Here is a 24573-nt window from a genome sequence, read left to right as displayed (position 1 = left end):
TTAACCTAGCCTACCTAGATGTGTTCAGAGCACTTACAGCTGGGCAAAATCATCTAACACAAACTCTATTTTATAACAAAATATTGACTATCTCATGTAATTTATTGAATACTGTACTGAAAGTGAAAAACAAAATGGTTGTCTGGGTACAGAATGGCTGTCAGTCAATCAGTTGTTTACTCTCATGACTGTGTTTACTCTCTTGGCTGGGAGCTGCGGCTCGATGCCGCTGTCCAGCATCTCGAGAAAAAGTATGTACCGCTTATCACTAGCCCAGAAAAAAAGACCAAAAATTCAAAATTTGGAGTATGGTTTCTATGAAAATGCATGATCACTTTGGCACCACTGTGTAGTCGAAAAAATGTTAAGTCACATAATCGTTTAGTCGGGGACAATGATACTTATAAGACTGACTAACACTGATGAGATTCAGGGTGAAACCTGTAAGCACTGACATCCTGCTCTGGTTTTGGAGCCATGTCTCTCAAAGTGCGATTCCCTAGGCCGAGGGTAGCAGTACCTGGCAACTTGTTTGAAATTCAAATTCCAGGAACTACCTCTGACCTACAGCTTCTGGCGGTTGGATTAAAACAATCCCTCCATGTATTCTGATCCACACTGAGGTTTGAGAACCACTGTTGCGAAGTAATGATGTTTCATCTAGATAAAAACAGTTTATACAGTTAAGAAAATATATTTCTTGCTCAAAACCCATTTTGTTATTTTAACCTAAACTCCTTGGAACAAACACTAATCTATTCAACTGTGAAATGATAAGCTGGAAGATGATAAAGATATTTTTTAAATTACGTAGAATTCTAGAACTGCTCATTTTAAAAGAATGTACTAACTACTGCAGTGGAATGAGCTGAAGAATCCAGTTTGTAAAAAGTGATGAGGAATCAGTGTATTTGGAATTTCAGTGTTTAAATGATTTGAAAATACTCTAAGCTTAGGGAATAGCACAACTACAACTATTACAACTGCCATAACTGCATAAACTGAATAGTCTCTCTGGTTTCAGACTGAAGTGACATGTTTAAAACAGAAGAGATTCAACAAAATTTTAACTTCTAAAGGGCCAAATTAATCACTGTAGCTTGAAACTTAAGATTGGTACTATATTTGAGACATAAAGACTAGTGAAATACCAGATCTCTTTCACACTGACTGCAATTTTTAAAATAACTTATAATTGGTTATTAATATGAAATACCCTTTCTCTGATGATGTGAAATCACACTGAACTTCACTAGACTTCCAACTCAGGAAGAAACAGCACAACACCTCACATACTTTCTGCATTCAGAAATTGCTAAACAGCAAATGAACCAGTGGTTTGTTAATGTTTTTGATATGAACCCCCAACAACAAAAATTCAAGTATATATCCCCAATATATGTATACTTATACATAAATTATATATATATGTCCTACTGTGATAATATTTATACATAAATTACATATGTACTACTGTGACATAGTATATATTATAAAATACATAATAAAAATTAAATAAGGCTTTGGGGGTAAGGTATAGCTCAGTAGTCAAGTGTGTGCCTAGCATGCAGAGGTCCTGGGTTCAATCCTCAGTACCTTCATTTAAAATAAACAAATAAACCTAATTATCCCCCAATAAATAAATAAATTAAATTAAATAAGGCTGAAATAAAAACAAAGATTGGTTTTAACTTTTTTTCCTGAGACCCACATCCACCCTTGATGCTTACACACCCTTCTTTGGAGTTTACTACAAAGCTGCATGGCCCAGCAACCTGCATGCATTCTCAGGCAGCACCCCTGACCACTCAAGTGGAAGCTGTCAAATATGGTGGCCCAATTAGTGTCTCCTTCCTGCTGAGTTCAACCATCTCTGACTCAAGTCTGTGATACTGGGTTCCTCCCTTCACCCCTAACAACCGCTTCCTTTTTTTCTTTTTTTGGGAGGGGGGGATAGAAAAGAGCAGCTCTATTGCTTTGCCAGGCAAAGGGAGTCACAGCAGGCTCATGTCTTAAAGACTGTGAGCCCCTCCTAACACCCTCTTCTGCTACTTCTCACTTGGTAAGCAGTGGAGAAGACTGTGGAGCCAAAAGGTACAATAACAGTATAATAGCATGGACTGTGTTGTCAGACAAACCTGGGTTTGCACCTGGCCTCTGCCTTTAACTCAACAGGTGGCCCAGAAACAGTCAGGTAACATCTCTAAAACTAATCAGTACAGGGAGTGATAAGAGTGTCCTCTCCCCTGGTTATTAGGATGATTAAGTGAGATAAGCTGTTATTAGAGCACCTAGCACAGAACATAGACAACACAACTACTCAATAAATATTCTACCCAGAATCCCTACTTCAGGTGGCAAAACAGGGCACCTGGACTTTGTTTCAGTGGCCAACTCAGGAATAGAGCAAGTTCCAGTGGAAGTAGCCAGCTGGTGGAGGCTGGCAGACCTGGGCTGAAGGCCTGATTGCCAATGACAAGCTGGGTGACCCTGGCAACCCAGCTTCTCTATGAGGGGGAATCTTCTCATCTGTTCAATGGGAGTGATGACCCAAAGTATACATGAAGTACCTGTCAGAGCCAGTCACACTAACACTGGTGGCCAGCAAATGGCCACTGACAGTAAGGGTAAGCAAATAGCACATAAACCAAAGTGTCGTTACAGGACTCTTGGGACACCTTCATGTCATACTAAGAGAATAAGCACCCCTAAAGTCTACCACCAAATGTTAATAAATGCATGTGCACCCCCACAGGTATGGTTCACTTCCCAATTGGACAGTTTACTTGTTCATATATGACCTCAAGCAGGTCACAATCTTTACACCTCCATCTTCTAGCCATAAACTAGGAGTAGATTTTTTATACCCACCTCCAGAGAGTAAACTAATCTAGATAATGGGCGCGGAGGGGTCCTAAAGCAGTGATTATAAAGCACATAGAACTCCCTCACACCACACACAAAAATAAACTCAAAATGGCTTAAAGACTTAAACATAAGACAAGACAATATAAACTTCTTAGAAAAAAACATAGGCAAAACATTATCTGACATAAATCTCAGCAATGTTCTCCTAGAGCAGTCTACCCAAGCAATAGAAAGAAAAGCAAAAATAAACAAATGGGACCTAATTAAACTTGTAAACTTTTGCACAGCAAAGGAAACCATAAGCAAAACAAAAAGACAACCTAAGAATGGGAGAAAATATTTGCAAAAGATGAGACAGACAAGGGCTTAATCTACAGTACAACTCATACAACTTAATAAGAAAAAAACAAACAACCCAATCCAAAAATGGGCAGAAGACCTAAACAAGCAATTCTCCAATGAAGACATATGAATGGCCAATAGGCACATGAAAAAATGCTCAATATTGCTAATTATCCAAGAAATGCAAAACAAAACTACACTGAGGTATCACCTCACACCAGGCAGAATGGCCATCATTCAAAACTCCACAAACAATAAATGCTAGAGAGGCTGTGGAGAAAAGGGAACCCTCCTACGTTGTTGGTGGGAATGTAGTTTGGTGCAGCCATTATGGAAAACAGTATGGAGAGTCCTCAAAAAACTAAAAATAGATTTACCATATGATCCAGCAATCCCACTCCTGGGCATATATCCAGAGGGAACCTTATTTCAAAAAGACACATGCACCCCAATGTTCATAGCAGCACTACTTACAATAGCCAAGACATGGAAACCACCTCAATGTCCATCAACAGACGACTGGATAAAGAAGTTGTGGTATATTTATACAATGGAATACTACTCAGCCATAAAAAAGAATAAAATAATGTCATTTGCAGCAACATGGATGGACCTGGAGAATGTCATTCTAAGTGAAGTAAGCCAGACAGAAAAAGAAAAATACCACATATCACTCATATGTGGAATCTAAAAAAAAAAAAAGACAAACAAACTTATTTACAAAACAAACAGACTTACAGACATAGAAAACAAACTAATGGTTACGGGGCAGGGGATAAATTGGGAGTTCGAGATTTGCAGATACTAATATATATAAAATAGATAAACAACACGTTAATACAGTATAGTACAGGGAACCATATTCAATATCTTGTAGCAACCTATGATGAAAAAGAATGTAAGAACGAATGTATATGTTCCTGTATGACTGAAGTATTGTGCTGTACACCAAAAACTGACAGCATTGTAAACTGATTATACTTCAATAAACATATACATAAATAAAAAATAATAAATAAAGCACATGGAGACCCCTGGAGAGGTGCTGTTTTTGCCACAACAGCAAAAGAAAACAGAGAGCTCTCAAACACCAGACTAGTTCATAATAAATGAAATGTAATTCTTTCAACTTCAACAAATGACCTAAAGAATGAATATGGAGATAAATGTATACATATTTTGTGGTTTTTCTTGTCCCCAGAGGAATGCTGCCAATGTGTAAAACACCTAAAACCTAAACTCTACCAGCATACATTAAAAAGATACAGGTCGTCAATTAGGCATCACTGAAGAACACCTGAAATACGCTCAGCGCTAACTAGATACCCTTGACCCTGACTCCCTTATAAAAGCTTCAGTGTTTGGCACAATACCCTGAGATGGCAGCAAACCAATAAAGTCACTGTATACCAAACTCCACAAACGTTTGGTCAGAAACATACTCAAAGCTAACATCATTAAAGAAACCTTTTCTATGTCCTCTTCACAAGAATTATTACAACGTCCCCGGAAGGAGTTTAGTCACCCAGCTCTTTCACCACAGATGGGTTAGTAAGAGGCACGAAATCAGGGAACTACTGCCAGGTGGGGGACTCGCTACTCCCCTCGGCCAAAAGCATTTCCACCTGTGCAACTACCTGCGGTTCAAACAAGTCTGGATCCAGGGCTCACTGCAACTAATGCTATCGTGACGTTATGACCCTGCAGGATATACTGGGGTAATAAACCTACCCAAAGTCAACAGAGGCAACATTAGTGAGCATTGTTTAGGTTTGAGCACAACAGAAAGCTAGAAATCAAGCAAAACCAGCAAAGAAGCTACGTGTTGCCTCTCAATCCCATCTTGCAGACGAAGCAAGAGCAGACAGCGTGCTCTCCCCCGCACTCTGGAAAACCCAGACAGCCCAAAAGCAGGTTCTGGAACCGGCAGCTTCCCGGGGGACGGTGGGGCCAGGGGCCCCAACGGCGCGACCCCCTCTCGGAGCAGTGGTCCCCGGAGTCAAGGGGAGGGGTTCCGTAGCGCGGCTCGCCCCGGCGGGGGCACTGCTGTGGTGGGGGTGGGGACGCGGCAACCCGACCCCCTCTCCGGGCTGCGGTCTCCCCGCGGGGCCCTCACGGCTGCTGGACAGCACCCACGCCCGCACGCACGTGCCCTCGGCGGCCTCCACCCCGGAACTCCCCGGGCCGCGCGGCGAGAGGCCCGAGCCTAGGCCCGCGAGCAGACGCAGTGGGACGCGCGTGGTGGTACCTGTGGCGGCAGCAGCTCCCGGGTGGCGGCGGCGAGGACGGGGGCGGGGCGCGGCGTGCGCGCTCCCGGCCCGCGCGGTCCGGTGAGTGCCGCCCGACCTCTAGCTCCCGACCGCCCGGCGCCCGCTCAGCTCTCCGCCCCTTCACCTCTCACCTCCTACCTTTCCCCTCCCGCCCCCGCCGCCCTCCGCATGTGCTCCCAGCGGCGCGCGCATGCGTGGTTAGCCCCTGCCCGCAGCTCCCAGCCCTCCCCCTGGCGGACTCCGGCCACAGAACTCAGAGGGAGAGGTCCGGGGCGGGGCCAGGGGAGGCGGGGCGTGAAGCCGGCACCGAGCCCCGAGTCCCGAGCCCCGAGCCCCGAGCCCCGAGCCCAGCACCAGAGCTTTGAACGACACATTCGGGGAATTAGCAAGAACACGCACAGGGTCCCCAGGTTCCCTGTTTTATAACAGCAAAAAACTAAAAGCAGCTGAGATACACAACAAACGCAGATGGGTCGATTAAATTACATCCATAAAACGAGCTTCCCAAGGTCTTTTAAAAGGATAAGTTTTAGGAGTACTTACTACTGTGGAAAGACGTTCTTGAAAGAAGGCTCAAAATGAGCTGTAGGGTATGAGCTCATTTTTGTTAAAAACAATCCAAGGAGAAGGGTCTGGGGTAACGCTGATGTGTGGTCAGTGGTCATCCCTGGGTGGAGGGTAATGGGTGTTGGGGTTTTTCCATTTACTCAGGGGCATATAAGCATTTTCTATGTGGAACACGTATTAGTTGTAATAACAATAGCTACGTCCACTGAGCGTGTGTTCTGTGCCAGGTGCTTGAAAACAAGTCCCCCTAAAACCAAGTTCCTCTGCTGAGTTTATATGATTAACCTCTCTAGTCAAAATATTAGTCCCTTTCTTGTCCAGCACTTGTTACCCTCAAAATTGAGGAGTATCAAAGAAAAAGGACTAAAACAAGGGGACTTTGTGTCCCCCCCCCCAGTAAATCCTTTCCATGTCCCTTATTTCTTGTTTGTAAGAAAAAGGCTTTAGCTTCTTAGACCTTCCCTGAATTCCAAAGGGCAGATTCAAACAGTTACTAATCAGGGAAGGGAAGGAATGCAGAAACAAAGGAAAGACTCCTAGTTCCTCCTCAAGGGATACAGAATAAGGCCCTCACCCAGGTGGAGGCCAGTAACTTCAGGCTGAGCACGAGATTCCTGGAACACTGCCTGTTACCTCCCCACCAACCAATCAGAAAGTCACGCACCCTGCAGCCCTCACCCCAAAAGTTGCCTTTAAAAACCCTTCCCTGAAAACCATCAGGAGTTTGAGTCTTTCATATATGAGCCACCCATTCTCCTAGTGTGCCCCTACAGCAAATCTTTCTAGGCTCAAAACTCGTTTCCTTTGGCTTGGTCTCACTCAGAGTCAGGCACACAGGTTCAGGTTTGACAACATGCTGAGCTGAGCACTTTGCACAGTCGTCTCATCCGACCTTCCCGTAAACCCCGAAGTAGATCTTGTTACCTACCGTATCCTTTGAGGAGGCGGCTTCCTCTGAGATGAGGGTGCAGGTCCCAGCCTGTGGAGCACCAGCCCATTCCAGGATGCTACCCCCTGGAGATTACCTGTGGGCCTGTGCGCAGGGACCTTGATCACACCGCCCCAAGTCTGTGTGTACCCAGATCTGGAGTGTCAGGGGTCAGCCTCATCCCACCCTCCTGCCGTGAGCACACCCCTCTCAGCTTACTCGCATCCACCCTGGATCTACCTGGATAAGGCAGATAGTTCCTGTTCCTATCCTGGAAGGCAGCAGCACTGGGGTTGCACAAAGAGCAGATGTAAGCTCAATGCCAGGCTGAAATCAGAGGCACCCTTCAGGCACCACCAGCCACCTTGTCCCTCCCTAGCAGGCCTTCTGCACTGTCATGCCCTGTCCCCTCAACCCTGTTCTAACCTTTCCAAAATCTTGTCTTCCTCTCTGCCCACCACACCATTATCAATGATAAAATTAATCACTGGAATTTGACACAACATTGTAAAATGAGTATAATTCAATAAAAAAAAGTTAAAAAAAAATAAAGATCTCAATAAAGGTAAAAAAAAAAAAAGATAAAATTAATCATGCGGACAATGGCTTTGGCCCAACGTTGACCTTTAAGATTTTTCCCTGTATTCAGAGTTACATTTTGGCTTTAGATGAGAACGTTTATTCTATAAAGAATTTTGTTGTTGTTGTTATTTTTAAATTAGAGAGTGAAGGAGAGATCAGTGTGGTGAGTCTTACCTATACTCTTTATCCATCTCCCAACACTCCCTCCACCTCTGATCCCTTGAGATGCCATCATGTAGCCCCTCAGAAACCTTGGGCAAAAAGGACCTCACTTCTGGCTCCAGTTCTTCCTTCTCTCTCCACTGCCTCCTTCCTTTGGGCAAATAGAAAGTCTATCCAATTTTTTTAGTTTTCTGAGTGAACCTATAGTCACCCTGCGTGACTAAGTACCAATCCCTTCCTTTTACCGTCACGTTCCTACAAAGAATGTGGTTCCAAACTTGGCTCATAGCAGAATCACCTGAGGGACTATTTAAAGTTAAATTGGAGTCTTCCTGAGCCCTACCCTAGGCCCACTGGACCAGTCTTCTCTCCAGAGAGGGCTGGGAGCTTGTCTTTTCACAGCGCCTACCATAAGGACGTAGACAGTGTCTTTGGGGGCACTGCTGTCACCCTCCTTACTCCCCATCCCTTCCCTACCAAACCTGTGTTTACAGGGGACTGACCCTTAGTAAGATCTGGACACTTCTGCCCCAAATAAGAGCCTTCAAAACTGACAAGCACTTAGCTAAGTGCCTCTGTGCCTTGCAGCACTGTCGAGAGTCCTCCGCTACACTAGGTGAGCCACTGGAGGCTCTGTTGCCCCCCGTGAGTGGAATGAAGTGGCCATGGTCTTATGGCTTCTCCAACAATCTATAATGAAAACATAGAGAAAAGCTGAAAGAACATAACAGTTAACAAGTATATACTCTAGATTCTACATCTATCACTGTTTTGCTTAGTATTACATGTTTTTCTTAAAAAAACTCTATCCCTTTCTCCACCTATCAATCCATCTTATCTGTTATGCATTTCCAGGTAAACCAGATACCTGATTTTAGTTTCTAAATATACTTCAGGTGGAACAGCCTGTTGACTGAAAAAATACACACAAACTGAAAGTTGAGAATTCTGGGGTTTTCGGGGACATTACTGAGGATGATAGCCCAGCCTTTCAGATAGCTCTGAGGAACTGTTCCAAAGAGGTAAGGGAGAAGCCAGGATATATTGGAGTTTTTACTGGAAAAAAACAAAAACAAAACTGTGTAGTCAAACATCAAGAGACTACTGCTAATCATAAAAACAGACATCTCAAGTATGGGAAATACAAGAGTCTGGAATCACTGAACTCATTCCTTTGATATGCATCTTAACCATCTAGGGCCAGTACCCTGTTTTTATCCATCTTGGATTTCCCTCAAGGTGCACCATTGATGGGGCAGGGGGAGTGGCTGCAGTGGCTGATGGCTTGATGGTGGGCAACATTCATTGTTTATTGAAATGATAGGCAGTTTTTTTTTTTTTTTTTTTTGTCCACAAGCTCCATTTTGCCCTAACTAGCCAAAGCTCAGCCTTACTTCAGATTGCTCCCCTAGGTAAATTCAAAATTGAAATAAACTAAATGGAGCTTAAAGATCACCCAGAAGTGATAACAATTCCTAGAACTTGAGAATCCAGCCTGGCCCAAACATCTTGGCAATGTTCAAAAATAGGGGCTGGGTCTATTTCACGAATGAAGAAAACTTATTTGAGACAGGGGAGGAGATTTGCCCAAGGTCACTCTGATAACTGACCAGGCAGGTGGCCACGGGACTCTGGGTTCCAGCCCACTGCCCTGCCACTGCAGCCTCATGGACACAGAGAAGGGTGTTTCACAGTGATAGAGCTCTGTCTTTGCAATCACTTGCACTAATGATCAAGCTCACCATGAATTAAGCATTAGTGATAACAGCTGGCAATGTGATAAAGCAGAAAGGGCTGCTTCAGGGCCAGATTCCTTGGATTTAAATTCTGCTTCTGACACGCAGCTGCTCTGTGGCCAGGAAAATTTACCTCAGGGAACCCTGACTTAGGAGTCACGTTCCAGGAAAATGGACCTCTGTGGTTTTCAAAAAATTAAATTGGTATGAACACATGTAAAATGCTTAGATTCCAATAAACTGTAGTCATTCTAATAATCATGATACAGTCACTGAAAATATTTAAAATCTCCAAGTTGTTCATTCAATGCCTTTATTACCCATCAAGTTCCCACCATGTGTCAGAGACCAGGGATATAAGTTAATTCTCTGCACTAAACCAGTTGTCTTAGTGCATACCTTTAAACAAAACCTTACAAGCAATATGACAAGGATATTACAGAGGTCATAACAGCAGCCAATAATAATGACAAACTATTGATTGCTGGCTCCTTGCCAGAGATGGGCTTTACAATATATTACCTTGTATGATCCTCATGATGGCCTTTAGAGGCAGGTAAGATAAACCCCATTTTAGGGATGTAAAACCGAAGCAACCAGAGCTTTAACAACTTGCTGGAGGTCGTGACGAGGCAGCATCAAACACCAGTCTGCCCAACCCAAAGCCCCTGAACTTCTGCCACTGAGTTTCCAAGTGCTCTGGGTGGAAGGGAGTTAGTTGGCAGGAAACCAAAAAGCAGGAATCACCCAGCGGATGTGTATAAGCAGGGCCACGGAAGGTAGGAGTTTGTGAGGGGAGAACAGCAGCAGTAGCCAATACTTAAACATGGACCAGGGCTGCCGTACGTGTCCTCATCACTTATTTCATCCTCACAACCCTCTAAACCCATTGAAACAGTCACCATTATCTCCCCCATTTTGTAGATGATGAAACTGAGGCCTAGAGAGGTTAAGTAACTTGAGTAAGGTCATTGCCTCCGAAAAGTTACCTTTACCAATGCAAGTCCTAACTCGGAATAAAAAGCACTAAGAATTTCAAAATGTACAAAAAGCAGCAAGTTCTTTCAACACGGGTTATGAGGCGTATACTGCTCTAATGCTCGAACCTGACCAGGCTGACACAGATAAACAAAAAAATTATAGGTCGTCTTAACTCACAAATAGAGATGACATGATACCACAATAATATAAATCTCAATAATAAGTATTAATTCAAAAATCTTAGCAAGCCTAACAGCAGGTCATAGAAAATACAAGTACCAGGAAGACAAGACCAAGATAGGAATCCAGGCTCACGCAACAGAGAAGTGTGACCACGTTCATCACATCCACAGGAAAAACAGTGCCGTTACCTCAGTGAGGCTGAGAAGGTCTACAGAATTCAGTGATCACTGGTTAAACTTTTAAGAAGGGGGGACAGGAAATTGAGGAGGAACATTTCTTTGTCCTTTCCTTCTCCAAGGTTATTTTTTTAACTGACTTGATAATAGATACTTTTTAAATTAAGAATTACTATATACAATGCTTCCTATCCCCTTAAAAAATAGAAACTAGACAACAAACACCTTCAAATCACCCTTAAAACAAATTTTAAAATACGGGTTGAAATTATTCAAAAGAAAATAAGAGAGGTTGGTATCCTTATTTTCAGATGTTAATAGTATCTAGAAAAAGGAAAAAAAAAGAGAAACATATCTAAAGAATTCAAGAATCCCCCAAAATTACTAGAAGCTATATTTTAGAAAAACTGTAGGATAAGTTATAAATTTTAAAAAGTTAACTGCACTCCTATATCAAAGACAAGGAAAACACAACAAAATCATGTAATTCCTTTTGCAATAACAAAGAGCACTTAATAAGAGAATATTACATTAATTTCATTATTTTAAAATGAAATTATACAACTACAATTTCTAAAATGGGAGAAAAAGTCCCTGAAGAATATTTTATACAGCTTGATAAAGAGCTTTTGAAATTCACCTGAATATAATATCCCTCCCCTACCCCCCCTTTTTTGTGAAAACTGGGAACTTTAGTACAAATAAGAGGTCCTCGGGATACAATATTCTTTTAAAAGACTCTTGATACAGACATACACTAACCTTTCAATATCTACTAAAGACAAACTTCAGAGAGGCTCATTTTAATAACTTTACATATAAATAAATCAGAACAACAGAAAGAGAAAGGAACATTACTTTTCAATCAATTCTGTTGGGCTCTTTAGTTATCAGCATGGAGACAAATTACAGCACTGTATCAAATTCTAAGTGAGTCAAAATTTTAAGCATATTTTAAAAATTAAAGTAGAAAAAAAAAAGGATAGCATCTTAATTCCACAGAGAAAAAATACACATTTCTGAATTCTGAGGAACTAAGATACCATCAGAGACAAAACAGAACATTCCAAGGTCCTGTTCAAATAGCACTGCCACCATACAGTCTTCAATCTCCACTCCCTCAACTCAGGAAAAAAAAAAAAAAAAGTGAGGTGAAATCACTGCTCTTTTCTGTGACCACCAGCCTATCAGTCTCCCACTACTTGAATCGTTTTTATGGCCCTCATCTTCTCCTCCACGGCATCACATCCGTTAGGTTCCTGTTTTCGGTGCCCCATTAGCTTACAGCAGGTGTCTTTAGCTTAATAACCCCTTATATGAAACAGGTATTCTACAAATAGTTCTTGAACGCATTTCTGAATATAAGGAAAAAATGTTTCTGTAGACAATAGTTTTGTAGATGTAGAAATATTTTTACATTAAAATGACCATTTTACAATAATAAAATCTTACTTTCCAAAATATCAAAGAATAAAAAATAAGTTGACACCGGATTTTAACTGATAAATGACTAAGAGTGAGGACTAGATTCTATACACATGGGAAAATACAGAAAATTATACCCTCACCAGTACCCCAGCATTGGTGGAGGAAAACTATCGATCACTGTTGACTGGCTTCATCATTCTGAAGAACCACCTGATGACATATGAGGGCCAGCCCCTGCTTTCATTCAGAAATTCCACTTCAGGGAGTACACTCAAAACTGTCATAGCTCCTTACAGGCCTCCTCCCTGCTTTATTTATAGCACTTATCAAGGTCTAACTCTACATCTCTTAATTCTCAGTTCTGGTGACTGTCTGTCTCTGTCTCCTCCACTGGAATGTCAGCTCCAAAAGGGCAGGGCCCTATCTTGTCACTGTCATACCCTCAGGACCGAGAGCGGCCTGCCACATAGAAGGCCTCAGCATTTGTTGAGTGAAGGAATGAATGAAAGTTCTAAGGAAACAAGTATTTTCCCCCATCCCCAAAAAGGTACAGTATATAAAATTTATAACAGCGTAATTTATAATTACAAAAACTGGAACCTATATGCCCAGAGAATAGCTAAGCAAATTAGACTATAACGACCTATAAAATGCTGAATAGCCATTAAACATTAAAAACTTAGTGAAAACACTTATAAATCAAGAGAAGAAATATATCAGCAACAATTTGTATCGTGTAAGAAGTGTTCTGTGGTGCCTCACCCATTCAGAACTGTAACTTATACGAAGCTAGTATAAACACTGCAGTACTAATAAAAGAATGACGAGATCCTTTAATAACTACTTTCTTAAATTACTTACACTCATAATTCTCAAATATTCTATCAGGTCTGAAATATTTTGAGAAGAAAAGCAGCTACTGTTTCAGTGGATAACTGACCCAAAAGTTGGTATGAGTTGAAGGGAGAGGTGATAACTGTTCAGTTTACAAAGACTAAAAAGTGTAAAAAAAGGTTAAAATTAAACAATAGATATGAAACTTCCTTTTTCCCTTAAAGCAGTATTATTTTTTCGTTTTATGTATTTTCAAAATCAAATTCTTTGTGGTACAAAGCACATATAATAAAACGTACCCATCTTAAGAGAATACTCTGAGTGACCTTGACTGAGGGGCTGAGTGTGGCAAGCTGGCATCTGCAGGATACTGGGGCAAGAGGTCACCGCCTTCAGTCTTCACAGGTGAGGGAGGCACTGGCTACACCCCAAGGCCCGGTCCTGCCTGGCAGCAGGAACATTCCTTATCCCTCTCACCAAGGTCATGCACACCTGTGCCCTACATGGGGCCTCGTGGCCAAGGCCAGGAAGCCAGGCCCTCGATGGCTTGATCTCATCAGCACAGGGGCAGGTACGACAGAAACTGGAGGAGCCGACCTATGAACTGGGCAGGGAGCCTGCCTCTGGTTTCCATGACAGTCAGTCAGCAAGTGTGGACTTTAGAGTCAGGCCTCCATTACCTGCAGCCTTCCCTACAGCCTTGAGCATGCTTCCAAACCTCTCGAAGCCTGTTTCCTCACTGGACTGAAGGGGAAAATACCTCTGGATGAAGGTGAAAATTAAGTGAGACAATCCATGGGAAGCCATGAGGTGGGAACTCACTTTATGCCAGCCATGATTAGTCCTAGCTGTTACCCTGGACACATGCCATCCAGGACTGCCTCCTGGTGGGCACATTCACACCTACTTTGGCTCGAAAAGGTATGAGAACCAAAAATGGGCAGTTGGGGCTAAAGCGTGTTTACAAGGAAGGCTCAGAAGGACCCCTTTCAGCCAGTTTAACACGCAGCATCTCTCTCAGCTGCAGCAGTGCTGCAGATTCCTCGTACATTTTCTGAGCAGGGCCCGGGGGAGTGAAGGCACACCACTGCCACACCATTCCGCCAGCCCTAGGTCACAGTGGGGCTGCCAGACTGCTACAAAGGTGTAAAGATCCACTCCTGCTCAGTTGCTTTATCTTTCACTCCAAAAATAGTCCAGAGTAGCTGCAGCTGCCTCTAAATCAGGTCACAGAACAGCAGGAGACATTCCTTTGGCAAAAAAGGACACGCTCTTGTCCTGTATCTTGTACTGGTAAGTGAGGCTCCGATCTCGTGGGGCTGTGGGCTGTGAAGGTCCCCTCCACAGGATCTTCAGCTGCAGCATCAGAGAGAAGAATGAAAGCAGAGGCCCCCCAGGTCCCTGCCCCATCGGGAACCTGACCTTTCCTTGAGGGCTCCATGAGATCACAGTCACATGTGCCATGCAGTCATGGGACCGACTTCCAAACTAAAGCCCATTACCAGCTACCTAAAAATAAAGATTTCCCCTCCATCACAACAGTCATAGTCGCTCATTACAGAAAACATGAAAGACTAAAAAAAACTGAGAGGTAGAAAAGAGTCATTTGGAGAAACACCATTAGAGTATTGTCACGTATTTCCCCAAAGCCGCTGTGCTCCTGCAGAGGAACTCCACCATATTTAGTAGCAGGGCCCCCACCTTCCACTGCAGACAGCTGTCTCCTCTCCAGGAGCTGTGCTCTGGCCAAGAATGGACCACCGCGGAAAACCTGCCCTGGTGCATGGGCCGAGCACCATCTGGGGCAGACACCGGCTCGCATTCACACAACTTCCGAGGCCTCCAAACAGAGGGCAGGACCAACCAGACCACCCCATGACCCGACAACACCCCACTCAGGGAAGGCAGCAGCTACTGCCCAGCGAACACCTGACCCCAGGCCCCACACACCTGCCCGTGCACGTCTTTGCAGAAGCCGGTGGCCAGGCCCTCAGCCCGCAGGATCAGGTGGCTCTGGTGACTAAGGCCATTCAGCAGGATGTCATTCTCCTCGTCCTCAGCGTCTCCGCTGTCATGCACAAGGGCCACAATGTTTCCCTGCAACAGAGACCAAGAGGGAGAACTGCTCTGACTGGGAAGGGACGCCAGGATCAGGGAGCACTGGGTGCCCTGCACACCCTCTCACAGCACCCCCTCCATGGGAAGGACCCGCCTGGGCTCCAGGACCATAACTGCAATCATGCACTGGACAGTTTCACCAGCACATCCCACCAGTGCTCAGTTCATCTGCAACGGAGGAATGGTGTCCCATTGTTAAAAGGAATAAAACAGATCTGTGTTCTCGGGCAATGGACACCAAAACACACTGTGTGTCATTAAAGGAAAAGAAGTACCGAGCTGTGTGGATGGCAGGTTACCAGCAACGTGAAGAAAACTGCAGGGAGACAAGTATACATAAACTGCAGACTCTCCAGAAGGACATGCCATGGACGGAGGGAGACAAACAATTATTTTTTGCAAAAGTAGCCTTTATACTGTTTATTTCTAGTCCTTTTTTTTAAAACTGTTCCCAAGTTTTACTTTTTCAACTAAAATAAGTATTTTTACAAAAAGTGGGTGGCAGTGGGCCACAGAGCAGGCTGAGCTGCAGAAGCTGACTCTAACTCCCTCACTCCCTCTGGAGCCCCCATGAGCTGTGTCCTCAGGCCCCTCATGTTTCCTCCTCCTTCCATTCCCTCCACATCAACCTGCTGCCTGGCCCTGTGACTGTAGCCAGGACAGACTCCGAAGGCCCCTTAAACCCAGCTTTCAGGCAGGACCCTGCACACAGGAGGTGCTCAACACGCACTGCAGGAGCTACACACCCCCAGCCAACTTATTTACCTCCCCTCCCCACTGCTCTGCGCCCCGCCTGAGCTGGCGTGGCGTGAGCCTCACCTCACCCAACCCTTGCAGTCAGCTAGCTGGGAGGCAGGCACCACCGCCATTCCTATTTTGTTAAAATCTCTATCATGGCAAAAGTCTCTATTTTTGCCACAAAATTTGACAGTGAAGGTTACATACATTCTATCCCTGTATCACATCAATTTTTAAAGCTGTATTAAACCCACTATCTCAGCCGATCTTCAAAACATGCTCAAAGCAATAATGACGTGTGGCAGAGCTGGGACCGCTGCAGTACCGCAAGTGACCGCCCCTTTAAAGACGATGCCAGTGATCCCTTTAGTTTTGGAGGGCTTTATTTTTCAGCAACAGCAGTAGAGAGCAGGGTACACAGACTGAAAGATTTCTGGGACTCTTAGAGTAAAGCCAAAGCCCAAGGAATTAAACAGAAAAGATCACTGCAAGCAAGCGAGGTCGGGAGCTGCCTGGGCCCACAGAGGTCACAGGCAAAGCATGGGGAGCGGGCCCACCGTTACCTTCCGTTCCCAGCACACGGTGGCTCTGCAGTAGTGGATGAAGTCCAGCACCGCCACGGCCCCCAGGCCCAGGCTCAGCAGCACACTGAGGTCGTCCACCAGCAGTACCGGGCACCTCCAGGCAGCCTCCTCCTCGTCCGTGGGCTTCAGGGCCTCCCGCACAAACTCATACAGGGGCTGCAGGTTCCTGGTGTTGGCCTCCCTGGGACACAGGGCAAAGTCAAGAGAGAGCCCAGTCTCTCTACTAATGTCTAGGAGACTGAGCAGCACAAGAGGGAAGGGTTAGGGGGAGGAGAGGAACTAGCTCACAGTGCTTGACACCAAGGGACTGACGACATGGCTGGAAAAAACAGGTGTGCATGCATACGAGTACGTTTACTTCAGTTCAAACACATCCTGAGGCTACTAGGTACAAAGCACTGTGCTGGAAACTGGGGGACACAAAAATAAACAGCCCCCAGGGGCTCCTGATCCAACAGCTTAAGCATCTGGAAGATTCACTGGGACTGGGCAGGCAGGAAGGGCCTCCCCATGAGGCCATAATTGGACATGAAAAGCTAAACATCAGCTTGGGTGTCCTGGTGGTGAGGGGCAGCAGTGTAAGGGCTGCTTACGTACATAGCAGGTCCGACCTGGTTCTCACACTGGTGGTTCCCCCACCTCCATCTTCCAGCAACAGGTTGGGGCTCAAAAAGAATCGAGGCCCAGAGGCCAGGCACCTGCCACACTACCCGACGGCTGCGCCCCACTAAAAGCAGAGACAACACCCCCCCACCAACCTTGCCTCAGGTGTAACCAGGCCCATCACTGAGACAAAGACACCCTGGTTCAGAGATGAAAAGGGCTGTGCGCAAGGCCACACACGCAGGGTCAGGGCATGTGGTCTTCTGACGCCACACTGCACCCCCGGGGCTGCAGAAGGCTGAGTTGGAGGGAAGGCACAGCGGGGCGAGTTCCTGCACGGACTCCTTTGTGGTGCAGGACGGACAGCAGCCAGGTGGGGCATGACCACAGAGCTGTCTGTGGCTGACACTCATAAAGGATAAGAGGCAGGAAAGCCAATCTCAGAATATCAACCTGCAGTCAGCAAACTTTTTCTTAAAAGGCCGATAGTGAATATGTCCGGCCTGTGGGTCATATGGTCTCTGCCTAAACCCTCAGCTCTGCTGCTGTGCAGCCAAGCAGCCAGGGGCAGTCTGAGAACACACGAGTGTGGCTACTCCAACAAAACTTGATCTACCAAAAAAAGTAGCTGGCCCTTGCCCATAGTCTGTGAGTCCTGGATCAAGCCAAGAACAGAACAAAGGTGTGTGCTAAGGCTCTGAGCCAGGGTTGGAAAAACCAGCAGAGCATACTGTTCTGCCACACACCCAGCAAAGAACGCTTTCTGTAGTTTTGGGGACAGCCGCACATCCTCTACCCCAAGGTCAGAGCTGAGGGCTTTCTGATGATGCTGTGACACCAGGGAAGTGTCTAACCCAGGAAGCCAGCACTGTCCCCCACACACTAGGGAGAGGGGATAGCACCGCAAGCGTGTTCCGGGCCCACCCGCCAGGTGTGCCCTGCTGGGCCAGCTGGCCGCAGGCTGACTGACCTGAGGAACTGCAGGGGGTGTGGCTCCTCCTGAGGCCGGAAGAAGATGTCCACTGCGGACTTGAGACCCTCGAGGAACACAAGCTGCCCGCGCTCCCGCGCTGCGGTCAGGCTGACACCCTAAACATGACGGAGAGGAGGGGGGTTCCTGCACCTCACAGGGAACCCACCTCCAGCTCACAAGAGGGCATAAGACACATTCCAAACCCTACAGGTGTGTGCCTGTTCGCCCCACATGGTGGCCCATGTCCTCTCTCCCCCAGGTGATCCCACCCCACCATCCTTATTCTGTTTTCAGACGTGCCTTTACATTTACTTGTCACATTTTTGTAAAACTTACATTGTTTTGCCTATATATTTAGTTTTGTGATTACCCAGTACTGCTTTTCAGTTTACAATAATAATATGAAGTTTCCTTTTTAAGAGCATGTATCTACAAAATGAAGTACCTTTCAAAACAGTAAGTAAACAGTAACAACAAGTGGGGTCAGGATGCCAGTCTCCGCTGCAGCGGAGTGGAAGCAGCCACAGACCACTCGTAAACACATGGGGTGGCTGTGTTCCAATAGAATTTTATTTACAAAAAACAACGGGTGCAGCTTGTAGTTGGTCAACCCCTGCCCTGGACCAGCACTTCTTAAATATGTGTCTTCAGAAGCCATGCAATTAAGAATCTCTTGAGATAACAGATTAAAATGCAGATCCCTGAGCCCCACTCCAGATCTCCAGAATCAGAAGCCTTGGTGGCAGGGCCCAAGACTCTACATTCCAACAAACACCCAGAGACGGTGACGCTAATCTAAATATGCAAACCATTGCTCTACCTGTGCAGAAACAGGTGACACGGAACTCCTTAAGACTCCAGGTCCCCAGATCAGGTCTCGTTCACTCATTTACACACCAGTATTCACTATGCAACACCACTAGCAACAGAGCGGCCCTGGCCGGGAGAAGGACTCTTCATTGTCACCTGTGCTCTTACTCATAACCATTCTATTGATGTAAGAACAGTAATACACCAAGAGTACAGAAGCTCACACTCTAGTATTTTGCACGCCCAGTGCTGTGGGTGCCATTCCTGCTATGTTGATGATGATTCAAAGGTAACAGAAAAAGCAGCCAATCTGGACATGAGATTGCAGAGTGAAGCTTTCTCATCCATAAACACAGACACTAGGGCCACAGAGACATGCTGTACAGATCTGAAATGCAACCTGTGCTCCTGACATGACTGCTCTCAGGAGCTCATGCTCTGATCTGTAACACAGGAGCCTCTCCTTTTTCTGCAAAGGATGAGCCTACCCTTCTCTGGCCCTCTCATTGGTTTGTCCCCATCAGAAAAGGCAGTGACTTGGCCCAACAGTAAGACTGGCATTTAAAAGATCCCTGCTGATGGGTAGCCTGGTTCTCTCCCTCTCTGGGCTGGCCTGATGAAAACAAAAAACAAATACACACAACGACAACCACCCAGTAAATCCACCTAATCACAGGTCACAAGTAATGGCCCAGGTGAGGTCAGGAGGTTCTCCATTCTCTTGGCCATCTTATCCTTATTTGCCTGCATCTAATGAGATAAAGGACAAACCAAGATAAAGTGAGGGGCAGGTGACAAAAAGCATCTCTTCCCACATTTGGGTCCTCAGCCCTAGACTTAGGGAGAGAGAGTGGGAGGCGCTCAACTTAGCAGCAGACCAAATTGTGATCACTAACACACTAGGATTAAAAATTAAACACACAAGATTAAAGCTCACACTGAGGAGAAAACCTTAACTGGTCCAGACTCAGTAGAGAAGGGTTTGATTAATTAACAATAGATCTGGTTCTACAAACTTCATAAATTCAAAAAACACGCAGAGATGCTGCCTTCACCCTTCAGATAAGGGGTTCAGAAACTCAGGATTTCCTTAGTCCCTCACTTGCTAAGTTCTCTAAAACTCAAACAGGGAAGTTCAGCCTTAGACCACACTCACACAAGCCTACTAAACACACACACTCAGGGATCTCATCCCAGAGGCCTGGAATATTTACCAGCTTCTGTCCCACGATATTGTAGTGACTGAAGGACTGGATGAGTGCCACAAAGCAGACTTTATAATCAGCTGGAAAACAAAATAAAATAGAGATTTTTAATAAAGTCTCTACTTACAATCTGTCTCGTATACTTTGTACCTCTGGAAACAAAAGCACTGATGCAGGTCTAGAGACCCACAGGCCTTGCAACCCGACAAACCCAATTTGATTCTAAAATGTATTTTTTTTCATATTTAATAATTATACCTTATTTCAATGATTCTGAGATGTACTTCTCCTCTGAGATGTACTACTAGGAAACTTATTCTGTTCTATTGTAAATAAACGGCAATTTTGAAAAAAAAATTACATTTTTCTGTTTGTTGGTGCACATAAATACAACTGATTTTTTTTAAAGTGGTCTTATATCCAAGAGGATAAAGGGGGAACACAAAGAAGCTCTAGCTACCTTATGAACATAAGTAATTCCAATAATTTATCTGTAGATTCTCTTGCTCTTTACATGCTGACAATAACATTATCTAAAAAAAAAAAAAAAACTTTCAAAGCTTTAAGTTATTACAAAGAGAAGTGCCAAAGGTCTACCCTGTATCCTGGTCTGGCTCAGTATGGACTCAAGGAGAATCAATAGATAAATAAGCCTTTTTTCATTTGGTTGTTTTCTTCTTCTAATCAATTTTCAAGTGTGAATTACAGTGGCCATGCTGTTTTCTTTCCTGTTTTTTAGGAAGCTTCTACCAACAGGGCAAAATGTCAATGGGTCAAATGCCCAGAGACCTCAAGATACACAAGGACTGAGGAGCAACTAAATCAGGAGGCCACACAAGGACCTCAGGAGGGCAGTGTCTGTGCAGTGGATGGAGAAGGGGAAGGCAGGACCTGGACAGAATGAGCACATGCTACTCTCTGGAAGAGCTGGGGAGGGAACAAGATGGTCTATAATCTGTTACCTAATTAAGTAGTCACCTGGTTACCCAAACACCAAAGCCCTGGCTGGTTAATACTATCTCTATTGTTTCCTGGAACAGGCTTTTTTTTGCCCCTCTGCCTTGGGTTTCTTTTTCTACAGCATCAATGAGTTCCATACCTTTGAGGTAGAAGGAGAGAAAGTGGTGCACAAGGAAACTGCCATCTGTCTTGGCATCACAGAGTAAAGTCAGTTTCCCCTAAAAGTTAAGAAGAACATAAAAAGGTGAATTACACTCCCTGGAAAGAGGTGAACTGACTATAGAAATCTAGTCAATTGTGTCCACCCCTATACTGCTGTATCTGGAGACTGTGTGTGTGTGTGTGTGTGTGTGTGTGTGTTTAATAAAAAAGAGTAAGAAGGAGAAGGAAATAATAAGCCAAAATTATGGAAAACCCAACAATTAAAGTGATTAGTATTAAGTCACTCATTATGGGCAAGCATATCTTAGCTTCCACTTTCCCAAGGCAAAAATAGAATAAAATCCATTCTTTTCCTCACTCCTCGCCTTAGTGACTCAAGGATCAGTCTTAGGGAGAATTAAATCCTGAACAAAGGAAGCTTTTACCATCAGAATCCAACAAAAATCACAGACTGCCAAAAATGTAAGGGAACTTTAATAGAGGTCATCTGATCCACCTACTTTAAATTCTGGTTCTAATTCTGTCCACAGGGTAAGGGACAGGGAGGAAGCAGTTATTGACAGAGACCTCTTGTAACAAAGTTCTCCCAATGGCCCTGGACACTGCTTCAGGTAGAACTCTGATCATGGGGAGCCCTGGAAAGACCTCTAAAGATGGTCTCTGCAGTGCCTGGCTGCCCTACTCCATCCACCTCTAGCTCCCTGTCTGTGACAGGGAAGGTCACCTCTGTGCTATCGTGACTTTTTTTCACTTACAAAATATGAAAGGTCACAGCAGCAGACCTGGAGGGTTACCGCCATTGTTGCCATTTCCTGGTGCCCACTCCTATCCACCATTCCCTCACTCTGGCCCTGGGCTGCGAACTTGGGAGGTGCTAGCAGTAATTGGCAAGGTAACCAGCGCCACCTGGAGGCTTGGGCAGGCAAGAACTGCTGGGCGGTTAAAATCCACAAGCTTCTACTGAAAAGTACAATTCACTTAGCACTGTGGGATCAGAAAAAGGCTTTACATTCACGATATCTTGACTGCCTCGAGGAGCTTACTATTTCATTAGAAAGACAACAGTTATGAAATAAAGCAGGTGTGTTACTAGGAGAGGTAACTCCGGGGCTAAAATGTGAAAAATTTCAAGGTGCCTTAGGGTTCGGGGAGGAGGGTGAAGAAAACAGAGTGGCGAGGCTGTGGTGCCAAAGGTGGACTTATACAGTCCAATGTTGGCCGGGAACAGCTTCAAAGAGCATTACTGGAGGCCACGAGGAGGAAGAGGAGCAGCAGCGTTCACTGCGACCTGCCGAGCGCTTCCGGGCCAGAAGGCGGCTCATGACGGCTAAGAAGCTGGTCCCGCATGAAGGGTGGGAAGTCGAACACTGCCTTCCGGCAACCTCTTCTGGGCGCCAGGACTTCCACTCTACTGAGCACGCACAGGGTTCCCTGGTACACGTCTGTGAACTTAAACGAATCCGAACGTCGGACGTGCTTCCTGGAGAATTTCAAGGGCACACACGACCTTTGGGAAGACGCGAGAAGGTCCAGAAGCCTTCCTTCCGCAGGCTTAAGTGTCCAGCCCAGCCCCGGGTGCGCCCCCTGCAGACTACCACTCCCAGCAGCCACCGGGCCCCCCGAACATCGCGTTATTTCCCACGAGTCCGCGAGCGCTTCATCCGGTTATGCAGTCTTCCGCCACGCTCCCGGGACCCGCCACGCTCCCGGGGCCCGCCCCCTTCCCGACTGCGCAACCTCTTACCTGCTCCGCCCTGTCAGGGGTGGTGTTGAGCAGGTTGTTGAGTTCTGGGAACATTCCGAGCTCCGGACCAGGAACTAGGGCTGCTGCTGAGAATAGAGAGCAACATCCACCACTCAGGACCACGTGGACATAGCGCGCACGCGCAACGCCGCTTCTAAGCGCCTGCCGAAGCCAATCTGGCGGGCGTCTGGACCCGCTGCCGGCGCACGCGCAAGGGCGCACATCCGGCCGGGCGCTGGGCGTGCTGGGCTGTGCGGCTGCTCTCCTGGGGCTCCCCCGTGTGGCGGGACCCGGTTGGTTTCTTCTTCCCTTGTCAGCGCGCTCTCCCCAGCCCGGGGCTCCGGGACAGTGCAGCCTGTCGAGCTTCCGCAGTGTGCCTCAGTCCTAGAAGCTCGGGCTACAACTGGCCTGGACCGCACCGTGAGCCAGAGTTTCCATGGAAACTGCGAGATTAAGATTGATGTGGAATGTAGTCACTTACCTGAAGCTCTGCACCTGGGCTGGAAATGGAGGCTGCCTCCCTCTGTCAAAACGACTTAGATCCTACAGCCAAGAGTGGGATCTTTCACGATTATGCATATGTAAAAAAGAGGAAAGCAGGCTGTGGCATCCGGGAGCTAACCTGACACTCACAGCTAGGTCTTGGTGTTTTCCTCTTGAGCGTAAACAATTTCAGAAAACATCAACAGCAGGAAGATGATGATGGATGAAGACAAAAGTAAACCACTCCATAATCATGTTGGACACAAAACATGAACATTGACTAAGCGACAAACCAAACATCCCTTCTCCCAGCGAGTAAGAGTGCCGCTTCTTTACTAAATACATGGAAATTAGGAGTTTGGGATTAGAGGATAAAAGTAAGGTATAGAAAATAGATAAACAACAAGATCCTACTGTATAGCATAGGGAACCATATTCAATATCTTGTAAATTCTATAATATAAAAATATGAGAAATATATATATATATAACTGAATCACTATGCTGTACACCTGAAATTAACACAATACTTTAAATCAACTATATTCCAATAAAAATAAATAAATAAAATAAAAATCCCCAAACATCGCACAGCCCTGCCCCAACCCTGTTCCAATCACTGTTGAGTCCACACCATAGTTTCCCCTTGCCGTCCTATCTCTAAGTTGGTTTCCTCCAGGTGCTGCCTGGCACCTCCGCCGCCTGTGACAAAGGAGTCTTTACAGCCCCAAGTGGGAGGTGAACCTGCAAAAGCCGTAGAGACCGCAGGCAAGAGCCCACAAGAGAAGCTGAAAGAAGGCTGGGGTAATCCCGAGCACACCCACCGGAGGGCAGCAGACACCGCCTAAAGCGGCTGGGCTGCCAGGACCTGAGTGTTGACCAACACCTGCATTCGCAGACCTTTAGCCAGGCTCCTTGGCTTCCCCCTCAGAAGCTCAGCCCTGTGCCCTTCGTGGGCTCTGCTCTTCTCAGTAATGTCCCCACCGCCCTGACTCTCACGCCTTCTTGGCTCCCACCTTGCTCAGAGTAAAGGCCAGAGACCTCAGCTGGCCTCAGAGGGCTGGCCCCATACTGCTCGGAACGCCTGCTCCTCACCTGCTCCAGCCCCACCGGCCTCCCTGCAGCCTCAGACGCCA

At 45.8% G+C, this 24573-nt stretch overlaps 2 protein-coding genes across 6 annotated transcripts in view; both read right to left on the bottom strand.

Moving 5' to 3' along the window:
* The window catches only part of SCAP (SREBF chaperone), a 61274-nt gene extending 55631 nt beyond the window's left edge, over window positions 1-5643 (bottom strand). For 2 of the 3 annotated variants that reach the window (XM_031470208.2, XM_064496601.1), the window contains exon 1: window positions 5459-5640. The gene's annotated coding sequence lies outside the window, so the exon portion shown is untranslated. Of the gene's footprint in view, window positions 1-5458 lie in introns of all 3 variants that reach the window. The other variant, XM_031470210.2, reaches the window with a different exon arrangement.
* Window positions 5644-9751: 4108 nt separating this feature from the next.
* ELP6 (elongator acetyltransferase complex subunit 6) lies at window positions 9752-23565 on the bottom strand. Of its 3 annotated transcripts, XM_064496600.1 has the most exons (8): window positions 23436-23565; window positions 22955-23037; window positions 21188-21266; window positions 20098-20168; window positions 18071-18189; window positions 16477-16678; window positions 15008-15154; window positions 9752-14413 (listed from the first exon to the last, which is right to left on the bottom strand). In XM_064496600.1, the coding sequence occupies exons 2-8, from the start codon at window positions 23006-23008 to the stop codon at window positions 14285-14287; spliced, it is 801 nt and encodes a 266-aa protein (XP_064352670.1). In that variant the 5' UTR covers window positions 23009-23037; window positions 23436-23565; the 3' UTR covers window positions 9752-14284. The 3 variants fall into 3 exon arrangements, with proteins under 3 accessions (XP_064352670.1, XP_010995630.2, XP_064352669.1); XM_010997328.3 differs by lacking the exon at window positions 23436-23565 and having other exon boundaries at window positions 22955-23155; XM_064496599.1 differs by lacking the exons at window positions 22955-23037; window positions 23436-23565 and adding an exon at window positions 22455-22672.
* Window positions 23566-24573: the final 1008 nt, after the last annotated feature.

The sequence above is a fragment of the Camelus dromedarius genome, chromosome 17 (assembly GCF_036321535.1).
Source record: "Camelus dromedarius isolate mCamDro1 chromosome 17, mCamDro1.pat, whole genome shotgun sequence".
Lineage (NCBI taxonomy): Eukaryota > Metazoa > Chordata > Mammalia > Artiodactyla > Camelidae > Camelus > Camelus dromedarius.
This window is presented reverse-complemented; position numbering and strand designations above follow the sequence as displayed.

Coding starts and splice junctions, on each gene's coding strand:
- ELP6 (XM_064496599.1), bottom strand. CDS start 22,532: ATGAGCCGCCTTCTGGCCCGGAAGCGCTCGGCAGGTCGCAGTGAACGC. Junction 20,169..21,187: donor TCTCTCCTTCTACCTCAAAG/GTATGGAACTCA, acceptor TTTGTTTTCCAG/CTGATTATAAAGTCTGCTTT. Junction 15,155..16,476: donor CCGTGTGCTGGGAACGGAAG/GTAACGGTGGGC, acceptor TCTCTGTTGCAG/GGAAACATTGTGGCCCTTGT.